Source organism: Bufo bufo, chromosome 7 (genome assembly GCF_905171765.1).
Source record: "Bufo bufo chromosome 7, aBufBuf1.1, whole genome shotgun sequence".
NCBI lineage: Eukaryota > Metazoa > Chordata > Amphibia > Anura > Bufonidae > Bufo > Bufo bufo.
Window position 1 is genome coordinate 189292946 of NC_053395.1, and position 18642 is coordinate 189311587.

Below are 18642 nucleotides of genomic sequence, written 5' to 3' on the forward strand. Positions count from 1 at the left end.
ATGCATCATATAGGACATGACAGTCTCTTTCTACCAAAGCTAGAGCCAGCCCTGTACCTCACATGGAATCAGGAGATCTCCCCATTCATTGGTCCAATTGCTGTGCTAGATTCATCAGGTGTGTCCTTTCTCAGGGGGCATGTCCTTTCTTTGGCAGCTCTTTCCCTGTAACTGCCACAGCTTCTAACAGAACATATGGCTGGTGACAGTTGAAGAATTAAACTGAGCGTGTGCGACCACCTTATTGAGGTGGACAAGAAATAAAGAAAAGAACAAACAGCAGGTGGCGCTACACAGATACATTTTATTGAATAGTTCACTGGCTATACAAAATTTTTGATTACATGCAATTACAAAAGTATTCAGATCCGGTTAGTGGTTTAAAAATGTAGACTATTTTTTTGTGGCATAACTCATTTAACTGTGCTAGCCTATGAGCTCCCTCCCCCATGTTGGTTATTATATGGCAATGCAGCTGGGCTCCCTCTACAGAAACCTTCCCTCTGCATCCTGTTCCAAACATGACTAACGCCAATGATTATTTTCTCCAACATGCAGTCCGTTTTGCAGCTGTGTTTGCTCTCGCAGGTACAGTATAGAATAGGCATGACTTTTGGGTGCAGAGTCCTATGTTCCTTCACTTCACTCACTTCTGTCTTATTTTGGCAGCTTTTCATACCTGCTCACCGACAGCGTTCACCTGCGGCAATGGGAAATGTGTGCTCTATAGCTATCGCTGCGACCACTATAATGACTGTGGAGATAATAGTGACGAAGCCGGATGTCTGTTCAGAACCTGCGACCCAAACACTGAATTTGCCTGTAACAATGGCAGGTGTATCTCCCGCTCATACGTTTGCAATGGAGTCAACAACTGCTATGACAATGGCACATCTGATGAAAGGAATTGCCGTAAGTTTTCCATATTCTCTAAATTGTAAAGGAAATCTGTGCAATTTACGATTAGTTTACAAATTTATTTTTTAACTTTCCTACCAAAAAGTTTTCTTCTGTGGCTAGACACCTAGTGGTTGGGGTGGAGGACAGGAGCAATCATATCCCAGAAGAGGAGTGCTCTACGGCTCCATAGTGTGGGCCTGGGAGCACTCTTCGTGGTGCCTTCCTAAGGCCGCATATTATGGAGATATTCTACATTATCAGAAATGCTTCTCCATAATTCGGCACCAGAGGCATATGGAGGTTTAGTAAGGCATTGGAAAGGGTTCTGGGGCTAGACACCTAGTGATTGGGGTACAAGACAGCAACAGTCATATCATAAATTAGGAATGCTCTATGACCATAGTATGGAGCTTGGAACACTCCTTATGGTGCCCCATGGTGCCTTTGTAGGGCCGTGTATTATGGAGATATTCTACATGATAAGAAATGCCTCTATGGGGGGGATAACTCCATAATTTGGCATCTGAAGGTCCACTACTGAAAAGGGTTCTGGCTAGACACCTGATGATTTGGGGTGAAGGACAGGAACAGTCATATTCAGATTACGCTATGGTTTTGTAGTATGGAGCTGTGAGCGCTCCTTGTGGTGCCTTTTTAGGGCCACATATTATGGGGGTATTCTACATAATAAGAAATGCTTCTATGGAGGGGATACCACCAAAATCTGGCATCTGAGACATCTGGAGGTTCAGTAGGCTGGATGGAGTACTATGGGTGCACAACTTGCTGCATATATGGAGCAGTAATGTACTGATCTGAATGAGGTCTTACCGTAATGAGGAAGACTTCCACCCAACATTTTTATTGACTTGCATAGGGAGAAAATTGGACACAAGCAATAATTTTGTAGGATGTTGCATGGGTCAAGTAGGCTTTTATCAGTTCAGATAGTTTGGGCAGATGTATGCACTTTAGCTATGATTACATGATTATGTTATTGCATATAGCATATTGATGACTTACTACATTATAACAAGTTATGAATTGTCCCACAAAATTACAAGTTTATGCTTTTTATTCAAATTTTGCTGATACTTCCTCCATGTCTGAGAGTTGCTCCTCAGCCAAGAACAAATCCCAACAAGTCATTTTCATCATGTTTTATAAATCAAAAAAAGTGGGAGATTGTCTCCCAATGCTAAGGAGCATCTGATCAGGTCCTCCATTTCAGCCCCTGATAAGGAATGAATGAAACTTTTCTAACTGGATGATTCTGGTCATTTAAGCATTTTTCAGCACTTTTCTCCTTCTCTTTTAAAGCCGATCGCACATGTCAGCCAGGGTACACCAAATGTCAGAGCACCAACATTTGCATTCCTCGTACTTATCTTTGTGATGGGGATAATGACTGCGGAGATATGAGCGATGAAAGCCCCACTCATTGTGGTAAGATGTGTAGCAGATTACTAATGACTGCCCGGACAAAAGAGCTTCGGAGATGGGGGGGCGGGGGGAGCCCTTTACTTTACAGATGGTCGTCTCAAAGTTATTGAGTCTTGTGAGTTGTGGAGCATTCTCAAACTTTAGCGATAAGTTGAATAATTGCTTGGAAAGCTTTTATAATCCTGTTAAATAGGAGATACACCGCTCATATACTGTATGCATCCCCCACTGACACATTAGACTGGGAAATTTTTTTATATTTGGGCATGTGCTGTAGGCAACGCTAGGGAGTTTAGATTTTGAGCCTTGTTGGGGCTGGTACTGAATTAATCACATTAATATCTTAGGGGGTTTTTCAGAACTTAGATGTTGATGACCTATCCTCAGAATGGATATCCTCACGACACCTGGCACCCCCACCAATCAGCTGTTTCAGGCAGCCACCCTTGACTATACAGTATATGAACTGGAAGCAGAAGGCGCCATACGTTGTGTGGTGGCTGTAGGGGGGCACTGACGCTTAGCTTCCGTTCAAGTGAGTAGGAGCTGATCTGCATTATGCCAGCATCGAAAACTAAACAGTGGACAGAAGCTTCTGCTTCCACTAATTATACTGTATAGCTCCCGGTGATGTCAGCTGCCTCAAACTGCTGACTAGTGGTGGTGTTGGGTATCGGACCTCTACCAATCTATTATTAATGAATTACCCTGAGGATAGGTCATCAATAGCTAAGTCTCAGAAAACCCCTTTAAGGAGATTTAATGATAGAAGAACACTTTCCATTTGCCCTGTTAGGGACCCATTCAGAACCACTCTTCTAACCAATATCAGCTGTTGCACTGACAGACCTAGACCATCCATGTATTAGATGGACCAGCGTTCCATTGAATGGTCAGATGTAATACCACATTTCTCCTGTAGTGGTCACTGTGGTAAAAATGAGCAGATGGTGGCAACCTGTCTAGCAAAATCGGATGATTACCGGTGGTCCCTTAACAATCGGCTGTCTGTGATGCTATTATACTTTAAAAGGGGTTATCTGTCAAGAGAAACCCCCTTTAAACAGCAAACATGATACAGGATAGTTGAATGTTTTTTTTACTTAATTAAATGGCAAAGCTAAAGGTCAGATTAATGTTTTTTTAAATTGAAAGACAATGGTCACAACACAACACTACTTCCATGTGTTAACACAGACCTGCAGATGTGCAGGACAGGGAGTGTTGTCGTGTGCACAGGAATAAGTCCTTGAACATTAATCAATGATAGTGGCAAACATACAGTAAATGGGAGTTTTTAGAATGCACCGGGCAGCTCCATTCAATGACATTTTACTCTAACTGAATTACTAGAGGGTGGTGCAGATGAATCAAACCTGAAGTCCACACAACGTGCCAACAAAAGCCATTGAAATTTTCAAGTCAAAGTTTACTGCAACTGGGTACTTAATGCAAGTTACCATTTGCTACATCTGTATGTGGGGCCACATCACACTGGAGATCTCAGCTGACAGTTAATAGTTTTTAAATTGCTTTATAGAAATAATGAATATTTTTATATATAAAAATATAATAATAATACATTTTGTGTTAAATCAGCAAAGCCTATGCCAGCTGAGGCATGTGTATGTGAACCTACGAATCCTAGGCTATTCTTTATAAATCTATATAATTTATAACAGAGCCTGAAATATCTTCGTAATCAAAATGATTGTATGAAATATAATTTGCTTTATGATCTCCTTTCCAGATACTCTAACATGCACAGAAAGTGAATTCCGCTGCACCTCCGGACGTTGTATTCCTGGTCACTGGTACTGCGATCAGGGAGCGGACTGTGCAGACGGCTCTGATGAACCCGCATCGTGTGGTAAGGGTTAGGGAAAAGAAGACCGAATTGTCATATTACTGCAAAACATTGGGGCTTATGGGTGACATAGGCCACTGTATGAATGTGCATATGTGAGTATACATTGGGAAATACCTCCATATACCGCTGACTTAAAGGGGTTTTCCTGTTTGCATCAACATCATTTAAAATAATCATTTATGAAGGTAGCTGTAATTTTATAAGGTATTTCTGTTACCTTTATTGCCCCTATCTCTTGTTTTGGACTGTGGTCACATGACCATGTCCATGCAGCTCTTTCCTATTTCCTGTGATGTCATGTCCTGGGGCGGGGCAGTGATAGGGGAGTAGCTGGGTGGGAGGGGCTATAAACTAACTGGTCGTTGTTATGGGTGGGGCTGGAGGTGTGGCAGAGGAAGTAGAAGTGCATCATGGGTTTGGTTGGATACAGGAACAGGAAGTACTATAAACCAGAGTGAGTTATGTTCGTGGTGAAAATGTGAGGAGAGTCCGAATTGAAAAGAAAAGAATGGGGAAGATGCATAAGGTAAGTAAGTAAATGAACATACGTATCTATTAAAACCCATCACAATCCCGTAAAATCCTTTTAAGGGTCTGACGAAATGTGCAGGACCCTAAGCTATGGAGATGAATGTAGGTACAATGAATAGCGTCGTCTTATGTGTGGCTGCTCAGATATTACTGCACCTTGGTTGTTTTATATTGCACAATGAATGTCTTATGCCTTTCTATTTAGATAAAATCAGGAAATCTCTTACAGTACGTGTCTTTTTCTATTAGCAATCACCAATTGTCTCCATTCATTGCAGTTTCCCATGTGAGGACATGCTCAAGTGACCAGTTCAGGTGTGATGATGCCCGGTGTATCCCAGCGAGATGGGTCTGTGATGGTGATAATGATTGTGGCGACATGAGTGATGAAGACCAGAGACACAACTGTGGTGAGGATCTCGGTGCAAAATTTAGTAAAAAAGTATAGTAACTCACAACACTGGAGCAATATACAGCAAATCAATAGCATATGCCGTCATCGGCAAACCACGCACAGTGTTCATCACTGCCCTGATGACTGGGATTTCAGTAGTTGTAATATGAGACCCCTACGAGGACCTTACCGCTGCCTAGAGATGCTGTGTATAAATCTGTTACAGTTATTCACTTCTGTTACATTGTTACCTGTTCAATTTATGTGTTTATTGGCGCCTAGACGCTGTCACAAATTGGTGAAATTATACATATCTGGTTCTTGAGAAATCCTCTAGCTCTAGCTAGCTAAAGGTCGTGACGTCACTGAAAAAGGGGTGTGGCTTCTCAGAAAATGGGTGTGACAAAATGCAACATTCAGCACCAAGTGTCTATCCAGCCTGATCCCCTGTGATAAATCTGGTGCAGCCCCTAAAAGGGTCTATGGGGGAGATTTATCAACAGTGGGGCTTTCTTGATATCCCCTGTGATGCGTCTAATTTAAGGCAAGACGCAGGCCTCATCATAAATTAGGTGTACCCTCCAGCAGTGGTAGCATAAGCGAAGATACATTTGTTGCAGCTGTTGGTCATGCCCCCTTCCCACCCTTGCCGCACTCCTTTAGGTAAAAGTGGCAGGGGTGGCGTAAAAACAGGAACTATTTTTTAAAAAGTCACAGTAAAAAAATTGCAAACACATAGGGCCAGATTTATCATTAGCTCAAGTCAGAATAATGGAGTGAAAAAGTCACAAATTTTTGTGCAGTCGCTAAAACTGCGCAAAAAATTGCGACTTTTTTCAGCTCTGCGCTATGCTCGCCAGTTTTCGCAAAGTGGGCGTGTTTTCTTATGTAAATGAATCTCTAGACAGATTTACTATTGCGACTATTTAAAAAGTTCACTCCATTGAGGGCCATACTTATCTTATGCGACTTTTTAATAGAACATGCGACTTTTTCATAAAGACGTGCGAATTTTGTAAAGCTGCTTACTGAAGGATAAACTGCTACCGTCAAACCACATTTATCACAGTATTAAAGGACCATTAATAAATCTGACTTTCGACATATGTAAAAGTGGAGTAAGATGTAAGTGTAATGGTAAATCTGGCCCTATGAGTTTGCAACTTTTTAACGCCACTTTTCAGGAGCAAGGCCGATGATAAATCTCCCCAATGAAGTTTTCAAAAAACGTTTGATATGTCATAAAGACATAGCGAAAGTTTTGATCGTTGGTGATCTGAGTGCTGAGACCCCCACTGATCGCCAGAGCGAGGATGGCTCTTCTTGCTGCAGAGGATGGAATCAAGACAGGTCAATAGACTTGACTCCTGCAGTGAGGAGAGAGAGTGAGGTATGTGAGCACTTCTCTCGTCTCCTTCTAGGTATTTGTGGGGGGTCTCAGTAATCCGATCACCACTGATCAAAACTTTTGATAGTTTTTTTAGTTTTTTGAAAACTCAGTGACCCTGTATGAAATCTGCTGCGCCAGAAAAGTGGAGTGATTCTGCTTGTTTTGTCAGTGTAGGCATTTTGCAATAAATTTTTGACATATTTGTGCCTTTTCTAGTGTGATTCGTCCCATGCCCAACAGTTTATATCTGCTAAGGGGCGGCTGGATGTATTGTGGGTAGACATACGGTACATTTTTAGACAGATTTATTATTGCAACTTTTTGTATAAAGTAGCAAAAAAGTCACAAATATACTCCAGTTCTTGTACAGGCTTAGTACAGTAAATCTGCCCCTGTGTGTGTGTTGTCTAACACATGGGTCATGCCCTGCCCCCTCAGGCCCTGCACATTGTATCAGTTACTCATTGAGTCTTCCTATATGCGGCCGGCATATTGCAGATCCGCAAAACACGGATACCGGCTGAATGTTAACTCCTGTTAACAGACAAGAATAGGACATGTTCTATCTTTTTTGCGGGAACGGACATATGCATACAGACCACACATCACGTGGCGTTGCACATCTTTTGCGGTCCCGTTGAAATGAATGGGTCCGCATCCGATCCGCAAAAAATGCAGATCGGATCTGGACAGAAAATATGGTCTTGTGCATGGGGCCTAATGAGGTAATTTTTTCAGAAGCAAGAAATATTATACTGGGGTCCGGCACTTGTTCCCGTCTCTCTTGCTAAAAAGGCTAAACACATAACACTTTCATTCAAGGTGCATAGCCCCCAGTTTGTAAATTCCTATGTGGACCTCAGCCTTTCCATATTTATTTTGGAGATCAATTTTTCTCTTTATTTTCGTCAGCCAACCGCAGCTGTGCCCCAACAGAGTTCACCTGTGTCAACAACAGACCCCCCGATAGACGGTGTATTCCACAAAACTGGGTTTGTGATGGAGATTCAGACTGCAGTGATGCCTACGATGAACTCCAGAACTGTACAAGACGGACTTGCACCGGCACAGAGTTCGCTTGTAGTAATGGCCTCTGTATCCGAAATAGCTTCAGGTAGGTGAAAGCATGATCAGTACTGAAGGTCTAAGAACCTCAGGTTTTACCATACTATGGCTACCTTACCTATCTTTTTTGCATTCACACAGTAGGTGGCCGGAGCAGTCAGTCATTGATAGCTGCACATGGAGACAGTATTTCAAGGGGTTGACCTATCCTCAGGGGCTCCGACTCCCAGCACCCCTGCAGCTGTTTGAAGAGACCACTGCACTTGTACCAGCACTGCCTTCTCTTCATTGTAAATTGCTCAAACGCAGCGCTGAGCAGGTGTAATAACCTCTCCGCAGTCCCATTCACTTCAATGGGATGGCTTTGTAGTATTCACTTGAATAGGAAAGACCAGTCCCATTGAAGTGAATTGGACGGCTGAGATGTAATTCCACCTGCTCACTGCTGCGGTTGAGCAGGTAAGCAATGAAGATAAGGCAGTGCTCGTATGAGCGCTGAGATCTCTTCAAACAGATGATCGGCGGGGGTGCCATGAGTCGGCCCCCCGCCGATCTGATATTGATCATCTATCCTGAGGATAGGTCATCAATATAAAAAAAAAACTGGACAACCCCTCTAAGTTCATAGAAAGCAGAGACTTAAAGGGGTTGTCTCATCTGAGGCAACGGGGGCATATCATTAGTCCGGCCACCACCAAGTCCGGCCACCACTCCAGTCCGGTCACCACCAAGCGCTCTGCCCATAGAAGTGAATGAACGCGCACCACGCAAGACCGGCCACCACTCGCATTCACTTCTATGGGTCCGACGGAAAAAGTTGAGACGGTGCTCTGCTATTTTCAGTGGCCCCATAGAAATAAATGGAGGGCGGCTGCGCATGTGCTGTGCACCCTCCATCCCTTTCGGGGCTCCTTTTAGGAGATCGGTGTGGGTCCCAGAGGTAGGACCCGCATTTATCCTAGCAATATGCCCCCCATTGTCTCAGATAAGACAAACCTTTTAAATTGTATAAATTACAGGTTTTGCTGAATCTTTTCCCATGAAACTACATATCAACCTGCTCAGCTCCTCCTGCTCTATAGCAGCCTGCCTGAAGATTGCACTGCATTTTGGGTTTTCTCTAAGACGTCATGCCAAAAAATTAATGAATAGATATTATGTTCTTTTACTTTGAATGATTGCATACATGTTAGCTCAGATTGTACACCACGAATTAGGATTGCTTTTGCTATTGTAGAAGCAGATTGGATATTCTCTTTAGGCTACATTCACACGACCGTATTAATGAGTCCGTATCTGTTCCGCAATTATGCGGAACGAGTGCAGACCCGTTCATTTCAATGGGGCCGCAAAAGATATGTAGTTCCGTTCCGCGGCCCCGCAAAAGAAATAGGGCATGTCCTATTCTTCTACGCCATTAAGGACAAAAATAGACATTTTCTATGGTAGTGGCGGCGATTTGCGGATCTGCAAAACACTACGATCGTGTGCATGTAGCCTTATTCTGTAGCCGCTCCCTCACAAGTAAGGCCTCCTGCACACGAAAGTGTGCGCCCCGCGGCCGTGCTGCGGCCCGGAAAATGCGGGCCGCAATGCACGAACACCCACCGTCAGGCAGCCGCAGCGGATCGCGGACCCATTTACTTTAATGGGTCCGCGATCCGGCCGTTCCGCAAAAAGGTAGGACGTGTTCTATCTTTTTGCGGAACGGAAGTACGGGACGAAACCCCACGGAAGCACTCCGTAGTGCTTCCGTAGGGTTCCGTTCTGTGCATTCGTTCCGCACCGTTCCGCATCTCCGGATTTGCGGACCCATTGAAGTGAATGGTGGGTCCGCATCCGTGATGCGGAATGCACACAGAACGGTGCCCGTGTATTGCGGATCCGCAAATGCGGTCCGCAATACGGCAACGGGAAGCACACGTTCGTGTGCAGGAGGCCTAATCCCGTATTTAGTCACTTGTATGCTTGTAAATTCCAGTGGAGAAGCTTTCATTGAAATAGTTTGAATAACATGAGCGCTATTAGCTACATTTTCTATTGTCAGCACGTTGCTTTAATTGCCAGCGCCATCTCTCCTGACAGCCAGACGCTGGTGGCATGAAAGGAGACCATCTTTCCAGAATGCCTCTAATCGATGGCTTGATCTCCTAGGTGTGACAGACGCAATGACTGCGGAGATAACAGCGATGAAAGAGGGTGCAGCTACCCGTCTTGCCAGCAGCAGCAGTTCACCTGTCAGAATGGTCGTTGCATTACCAGAGCCTACGTCTGTGATGGAGACAATGACTGTGGGGACGAGTCCGATGAACTGGAACATCTTTGCAGCATCCCAGAGGCCACCTGTGCTCCAAACTTCTTTAAATGTGACAATGGCCACTGTATTGAAGCTGTCAAAGTCTGCAACAGGATTGATGAGTGCTCTGATAACAGCGATGAGAAAGGATGCGGTGCGTTGAATGATTGTGATATAAAATGTGGAGGCAGAAATGAAGCCGTAATTACATTGCATTGTTGCATGAACTAAGTTACAAGTCCTGTGATTACACTTCATTGTATTAAGAAAATGTTTTAGCAAAATCCGCAGTTTTTCATATGCTAATGAGGTGTTCATTGCACCAAAGGGTGGGCCTAGCCCCTTGGAGCACTGCTTTACCTCCCTCTTCCTCCCTTAGCCGCTCCCCTCTGCCCTTGAGTGACAGGGCTGGGTACCTTGCTGTTTTCCTGCCTGGCCCTGTTATACCGCGCATGCGCCAGCGTTCAGTTGGCTCATGCGCAGAACATCTCAGTCAAGGAAAGGTGACTGAGACGTACCGCACATACCGGTACCGCACATACCGATTGAACATTTACCGACCATTGTGCGGTAATGAAGAAAGTGAAGATGCCTGACCCTGTCACTGAAGGGCTAAGGAGGAAAGGCAGTGGTGAAGTGGTGCTCCGAGGGGTTAGGTTCGCCCCTCAGTGCACTGAATTGCTCATTAGCATATGTAATAAAATGCAGATTTCGCAAAAACTAGACCATGGATTTCGACAAGAGAAGAGTCATTTTACTCAGCAGGATCTACTCCAACTGACAGTATACCTGGTTTAATAGGGTTGATCATGCTGACAGATGTTCTTTAAACATAAACTTTGTCAAAAAAGCTAGCTGTCAGCAGCTACCACTAGGGGGAGCCTAGGAGTGTGCTGCATACTGTTTATAATTTAGTGCCATATATAAAAAGTATCAGCTCCCTCTAGTGGCGGATGCAGACTGCCAGAATTGTAATAATTTAGCTGTATATTTATGTAGGGGGATTTGGAGCTGCTTATCAGAAAAGTGGAACTCTGACTTTGAAGATATATTAAGAAATTTGAACAGAATTTTTGAACTATTTAGATTTTAAAGAAAAATAAATAAATTTTCCAGACTATTTATATTCAATAGGAAGAATGAGCTCTATTACCAGTATAACAAATACTTTGTCAGATTGCCATGAATTGTAGCTCAATAAATTATTTTGCATTTTGCACAAATGCTGCTTCGCTATCGGTGCATCACATTAACCATTTATATGCTCTCTTATAGGTATTAATGAGTGCACAGATCCCTCTATCAGCGGCTGTGATCACAACTGTACAGATACACAGACAAGCTTCTTCTGCAGCTGTCGAGCTGGGTACAGGCTCATGTCCGATAAACGGACCTGTGATGATATCGATGAGTGTGCAGAGTCTCCTTGGGTCTGCAGCCAAATCTGCGAGAACACTCCCGGCTCCTACATCTGCAAGTGTTCTCCTGGCTACATCAGGGAGCCCGATGGAAAAAGCTGCCGCCAAAATAGCAATATTTCCCCTTACCTTATATTCAGTAACCGGTATTATCTGAGAAACCTGACTGTGGACAGTCTGTCTTATTCTCTAATATTACAAGGTCTGAGCAACGTGGTGGCCCTGGACTTTGATCGAGTGGAAGAAAGATTGTATTGGATTGACGTGGGAAGGAGAGTCATGGAGAGAATGTTCTTAAATGGAACTAACAAAGAGACAATTATTAACAATGATATCCTGAGCGGGGAAGGTTTAGCGGTTGATTGGGTTGGCAGGTAAGAAAGAAGTAACAGGTTTTAAGGTAGTATGAAATATACGAGACCAAAAACTTATAGACAGCAGCTGAGAAGTCAAATTGTGCGTATAAGGAGGGTTGAGACATAAGTGTCAAAATTAAGGAAATGCAAGGCAAATTATAGAAGTGAGCTCAAGACACATCATCTCCTAAAAGGATATCTATTAGATGGCTCTGTCTGTATCCCTTATCTTTTAAACAGTGCTAAGAGCTCATAAACACTCATTAGTTTAAGCTGAATTCTTATCAATTTGATAAGGATTCAACTTAAATGAGTGATTATTATGGACTGTCAGGAATGCAGAAATAAGGGCTACAGATTGAGCCATCACAGAGCTTCTCTATAGATAGATTTTATGTGGATGGATATATAAATAGATAAAGCAGCAGAATTCTTGCCCACAGCGATCCAGGGCTAAATTCCATTTAAGTGAACAGCTGCAATACCAGGCACAGGCCATGGGCAAGAGTGGTGCTGTTTCAGGAAAAAGCAGACCCTTTTTTGCTATCCTTCTCATGGATTGTTGTACATGTAGCATCCTGAGGAATAGTACTAAATACTCACTTTACTACAATTCTAGAAAGCTATACTGGGTGGACTCCTATAAGAACTGTATCAGTGTTGCGGAGCTGGATGGACGGTTCAGGAAGAGGCTCGTTGACCGCTGTGCAGACGTCAATAACACCTTCTGCTTTCAGCACCCCAGAGCTATCGTGCTTCATCCGAAGAAAGGGTATGACATATTAAACATAGCATTGCCTGCGTTATAATTGATTTCATTATATTGCACTTTACCGTATCTCTGCACCGGTTGTTTCTGAAAGACAACAGGCTGCAGATATGAAACCAAATCCGTCTTTTATTAATATCTACTTAACATATTTATCAGCTTGGCATGCAGGTGCCTTTCAGGAAACGATTCTGGTTGAATTTCCTCGTGATAATCATTGCTGGTTATTTGTAGTGTTGAGCGAATCAAAGTCAAACGAATAAATTATATTCGCCACAAAGCCGAATCTCCTGACGCTTTATGGTACCGAATCAATTTTCCCTGAAATGGCAGTAAAATACAAAAAACAAAACATACTCACCTCATCCATTTGTGCGCAAAGAGTCCGTCACGGCCATCTTGATTGCAGAAACTGCGCAAAATCTGATATCTTGTGCAGGGTGACGTATGACGTCACCACGCTGGCGCGCTGATTTTGCGCGGTGTCTTCAATCAAAATAGCCGCCATGACGGCTTCTACACGAGCAAATGGATAAGGTGAGTATTTATTTTTATATTTTTTTCCTGATTAACCCCTAAAAGGCCTAAACTGTATCCTCAGGGGACGCGATTAGCAATGAATGCGGCATCCGAGGGGTCAAATGACGTCATTGTGCCTGCTACATACAAAGAAATGCGCTTTGTGAAAAAGTAATTAATCACAAATCAAATTTCTTTGTGAAATTTGGTGAAGCAAATTTTCCATAACTTCGCACATCTCTAGTTATTTGTATTGCCAGGGTGAGCATATTATGTGTCGCTAATGCTTCTTAACACTATCACAACACTAACCATTCTGGCCAGGAGAACCTGATGCCTTTGCCCCATCTCCATTATGCCTGGATTCTTTGCTAGTCTTGTAGGATCAATGGAGAGGGGATAGAGGCTGCCCCTCCCATGGCAATTGTATGCATTGCATCCACACGCCCTTGCCTCCACTTGTCCATTTTTCTTTAGTATATACAGTAGCTATTTCTGAGAAAGTTGGGTAATGCTAAGAACCAATATAGCACATACGTTGTTTTCCAGCTTTCCTGGAGCCCCAACAAGCAAATCTACCTAGTTATGCAGTGACAACCACCAAACAAGCCGTCTTGATTGCTTTATTGAATGTCACCCATTTCTTTAGACCCAGATACAACAACAAATTTTATTTTATTTTATGTGAACTTATTTTTGCATATTTTTACAATCTGTTTGGAGGCTTCCCATATGATCAATGATCTCTACTTGACCGTTTCAACTCAATCCATTATCCATACAGTGGGGCCAAAGATTGAAGTCACATAGAGCAGAGGATTGGCCAACTATCGGGAGTGAACATTTGTATGAACACTTGCTCCTGATAACTGGTCCATGTAAATGTGCTGCCAGTCACCCAACAAATACACAAAAGCTCATTTGTTGGGCAATCTTTCATGGGGCACCAAAAATCCTCGTTGGTCAGCGAGCAATGAAAAGGAATGTACATTTTTCTCCATAATTGCCTGCTCTATTGACCCACTTAAAAGGATCCTTCCTGACTAAGAACATAGATTTCTGTGTGCAGTGGTTTCATATATGATGGGAAATATCATTAGGATACTAATGCCAAAAAGTTGGCTCTAACTTCTGTATTGCTTCTACAGGCACATTTACTGGACAGACTGGGGAGACATGCCATACATTGGCAGAGTCGGCATGGATGGCAAGAACAAAACCGTTATCATCTCTACTAAACTGGAATGGCCTAATGGGATCACAATAGATTACACCAATGACAAGCTCTACTGGGCTGATGCTCACTTGAACTACATTGAGTACGTACTTAGAGAAGAATAAAGCAACTCGGTAACTGTTCATAAACATATGGTATACATGGCATGACTCTTTGTAATGGTGGCTAGGACACTGAGCTGTCTATAAATCACGGTCAAAGCGGACACAGTTCTTGGTCTAAACCCTTCAAAAAGTCCTCCGACTCCCATCGGCTTTTTATAAACAGCAAATGCAATAAAATAGCTATTTTCTTTCAGCCTATTGGCCAGTACTAATCACTACTTCACCCACTAGGACAATAATTCCCAACCTTTTGCCATAGGAAGTCCCTGAGAAAAATGTATCTCCAAGGTGAACCCTTAGAAGTGCCCCTGTGCCTATTGTTAAAGCATGAGATTGATAATAAGACTGTATCTAGGAGGACAGTGGACACCTTTACAAGATATTATTCATAACAGGAACCCTAGTACATACTATTAATTGTCTATTAGTATAGTGTGTTTGTCATATACAGTATCATGAGGTCAGTGGTTGTCAACTGAACACAATGTAAGGCCTCACATGTGGCCATTTCTGGCAACAGAGGCTAAAACATTGCATACAGCCTGTGATTGATGCATGTATTTTATTTGGCTAAAACAGGTTTGGAGTCAATATAAGAAAAAACTTTTCATCACCGATCTTTCAAAATATCATTGGGAGGAATTTATCATCAGGGGAATTTTTAAAGTCAATTTTGTAGGAGTCTGAGTTGCCGTAATTTGTGCTAAATTGTTCAAATGTTGCATGTTTGAAAATTTGGTGCATCTTTAGGTTTAGCCCTTCTGTCTTGAGATGTTACTCCACTTCCTATGCCACCCCATTACTGGAGTAAGACTAAGACCATTTTTGTGACTTTAAAAAAAAAGTTATAGTGATAAATCTGGACTGCACCTAACAATTTCCTGCCTACTTTTCAAAACTGGGGTGAATATTTGTTCATATAAGCTCAAACAATCACAAATCACGATTTTGATGCAACCTTTTGAATGCAGAATTCTGGAGTACAGGGCTTGATAAATATCCTCAGCCCCATTGATTATAATGAGGTCCATCGGCTTCTTGTCATGGTGTCAGTCACTTTTGAGGGAATCTGTGATTGTGCCTCCAACACGAATGTGAACAAAGCCTAGTTGTCTGTTCTTTATTGTTGAGCTGTGCACTCAGTGGCAATGAACCCTAACTGCACCCAGGGGTGTACGTAGTGTTTCTGCTGCCTGAGCTAAAAATTTAAGTGGCCCCCCCTTCCAGCCTTACTGTTAAAAGCATACTGTGATGCAGTTGACTATAGAGAGATGAGCACTTCCACAATGGAAGCGCTCCGTTCCCATGGCCCTGTCACCGCCCCCACTTGTCTCTAGGTTTCGCCGCCTGAGGCAATCGCTTCACCTGGCCTCATTGGAGGTGCACCCTCACTACACCCTAAGACCTGAGCCCTGATCACACATTAGGCACATGTGGCCACTGGAAAGTCATATGTTTCTGGGCTTCCCTCTGAGTAAATGTAGGAATATCTAGGAAATCTCCTAGTATGAACTGACGATCAGATCAATTATCAGGAAGGAATATTCCTAAGAATGCTCATTCCTAATAATTGGCCCATGTAAAGGCCCATCTAAATGCTTGTTCATTAGATAAAATCATAGCTGATGCCTGCACCAAAATCCTTTTTCTGGGTATCAGGACATTCTGTATGAATAGGGATTTGCTGCTTAGAAACAATGAATCTGTATGGGGATGAATGATCGCAGGAGAGATCACTTCTCTTCATGCATCAGAGGCAATTGCTCCGTCTAAATGCAACTCTCTCCTCTGCTCACTGTCAGGGAATTATCAGGAACTAATAGTTCATTGACTTTGTGCCCTATAATGGCCTGCACCTTTACATCCATTTACAGGGACGGACAAAATAATATCTGGGTGGGCGGTGTGGACACCTTGAGGTTGATCATAGTGCTCCTTCTCCCGTTCTATGACTGTGTAGTCAATCCTTTAATGGATAAAAATGTATCAGTAATTTCAAGCCCCCTCCTCACCTATAGACTTACACCAATGGTTTTTCGGTCCCTGTCTGTTTACTGAGGGTCTCCATTAAAAAAAAAAAATTATTCTTTGAAAGTTGCAAGTCTCTTAAATGCAGTATGATTTATCACTTATTCGTGTGCTGTCTGTGGCTGAGATGCCTCTGTAAAGCAGTCTTTCAGGCGGTGACATGGCCACGCTCCTGGTGTGTATGCCTTGTGTCACGTCCCATGCTCTGAACACATATTTAATTGTAATGTAACCTTATGTGATAGAATTCGCATCTATTGTCCAAAGCGTCACCCTCTTCCTAATTTGATTCACAGCCATCAGCCAGAAGATGCAGACCTGTCTTTCTTTAGATATTTGCCTCAGTAGTTTTCCTTTTGCGCTTGTTCTATAGGTATTCGGACCTGGATGGTAGACACCGGCACTCTGTCTATGACGGAAACCTCCCTCACCCTTTTGCTATCACTGTATTTGAAGATACCATATATTGGACCGACTGGAACACGAGAACGGTGGAAAAGGGAAATAAATACAATGGGTCCGGAAGAACCATGCTAGTCAACACCACGCACAGGCCATTTGATATTCATGTGTATCATCCTTACAGGCAGCCTATAGGTAGGTACTGCTACTGGACCATTGTGGGCAGGGGCAGACTGGCTGTAGACCCTACAGGGAAATTTCCCGGTCTGGGGAGCCGCCAGAGCCCTCCTGACGGCCGATGGCCGGGTACATAATGATCTGATGCTCTCAGAATTAATTAATGCTAGGAGCATTAGGTACTTACGTACCTGGCCGGTGTCCGCAGGTGCCATCCTGATTTCAGCTGTATAGCTTCCTTAGGATGGTGATGCCCTTGAATCCTGCAGCAGGGAGGCAGTATTTTGTGCTGCACCGCGGTGTTTGGTTCTGCCGGAGCATTATTTTGTGCTGCACTGTGGTACTGTGGTATTTGTTTCTGCTAGGGTGGTAATTAGTGCTACAGTAAGGCATTACTTCTGTTGTCCCTGCACATATCAAGAAAAAATGGTCCCCAGGCAATTATTATACTAGTGAGTGCCCATTCGATTAGTTTATAATTGAAATACAGGGTAGAAAAGGCTATTTAGGAGAAATGCAGCACTTTTATTTTTCTGGTACTGCTGGGACTCATGATGGAGTCGGCATGGGTCTGCCTTGTGGATCTGCATGCCCCCTGCGCCCAACAGTACGATGCCTTTATGAGGTGCTGTATAATGCCTTCTTTGCATGGCATACCACAGAGCATGCCGATTCACAGATTCTCAAAACTGGAGGTGTACAGAGGTAAAATATGGGCCCAAAGAAGACTATGGAAGCCATATTATAGATTCATACAGCAAAGATCTGTAGTACAGCATATGCATGAGGCCTTGTGCAAAATAGGGCCATTAGGAGAGTTCTACCATTAGGACTGTGTTCTATCATGCAGAAATGTACTTTTCAAGGTTATTGTAATCTGCAGACTTGTGCAGTGTTATGGGGCTACCGATCAGAATGCAATACCCTCTTTGCGCCCGGAGTCCTCATGAACTCATAAAAAAGTATACATATAGATATATTGTACACAAAGCAATAGACTGGACATGCATATATAAATGTTACACGCGCATGCATGCGCTACTGCACTCCTACAGAGGGAAGAAACTTGTCTCTCTAGTGCCATCTACAGGTAGCTACTCTGTAAGCCAATATCTGACCCATTATAGAGACACCCATCTGTAGACTGCTGTTTCTGAGTTTTTGCTCTCATCCATGTGGAGTACGGTTCTGGATGGCTGAGTGAGATGCATTTCAAGCAGTTCTTGGAAGGTTTTGGGGGAGATTTATCAATGCTTCAGCGTCACTTTTTGGCATTAAAAAGCCGCAAGTAATGGGGCATGCCATATGTGTGCCATAATTTACAACTTTTAGGGGGAAATTTATCAAACTGGTGTAAAGTAGAACTGGCTTAGTTGCCCATTGCAATCCATCAGATTCCACCTTTAATTTTTCTCAGCTCCTTTCGATAATGAAAGGTGGAAAGATCTTCCCCTTAGCGTTTTGAGCCACTTTTCTAAAATGGCGAGAACAGGGGCAGAGCTTAGCAGGAGTGGCAGGGCTTTACAAATGTACTTTAATTTAAGCCAGACAACCCCTAACTAGCGTAAATTTGAGTTTTTAGGGCACGGAGCGGCATCTTCCACTTAATAAATTAGGCTCATCACACTGCAGAGCAAAGGAGAAGAGGACTGACATAGGGAACACCAGCCTGGATAAATCTCCCCCTGGAGGGGAGCTGTTTCGCATACTATTCCCGGGGAGCATAGCTTGTAACACTCCCTC

General features: G+C 43.2%; 1 protein-coding gene across 2 annotated transcripts in view; it reads left to right on the forward strand.

Annotated features, from left to right (window-relative positions):
* The window catches only part of LRP2 (LDL receptor related protein 2), a 199830-nt gene that overhangs the window by 140562 nt on the left and 40626 nt on the right, over positions 1–18642 (forward strand). For both annotated transcript variants that reach the window (XM_040441900.1, XM_040441901.1), the window contains exons 44-53: positions 670–912; positions 2221–2346; positions 4094–4213; positions 5023–5154; positions 7441–7642; positions 9748–10043; positions 11165–11681; positions 12283–12435; positions 14100–14270; positions 16694–16917. In XM_040441900.1, coding sequence (XP_040297834.1) covers positions 670–912; positions 2221–2346; positions 4094–4213; positions 5023–5154; positions 7441–7642; positions 9748–10043; positions 11165–11681; positions 12283–12435; positions 14100–14270; positions 16694–16917 — 2184 coding nt within the window. The remainder of the gene's footprint in view (positions 1–669; positions 913–2220; positions 2347–4093; positions 4214–5022; positions 5155–7440; positions 7643–9747; positions 10044–11164; positions 11682–12282; positions 12436–14099; positions 14271–16693; positions 16918–18642) is intronic.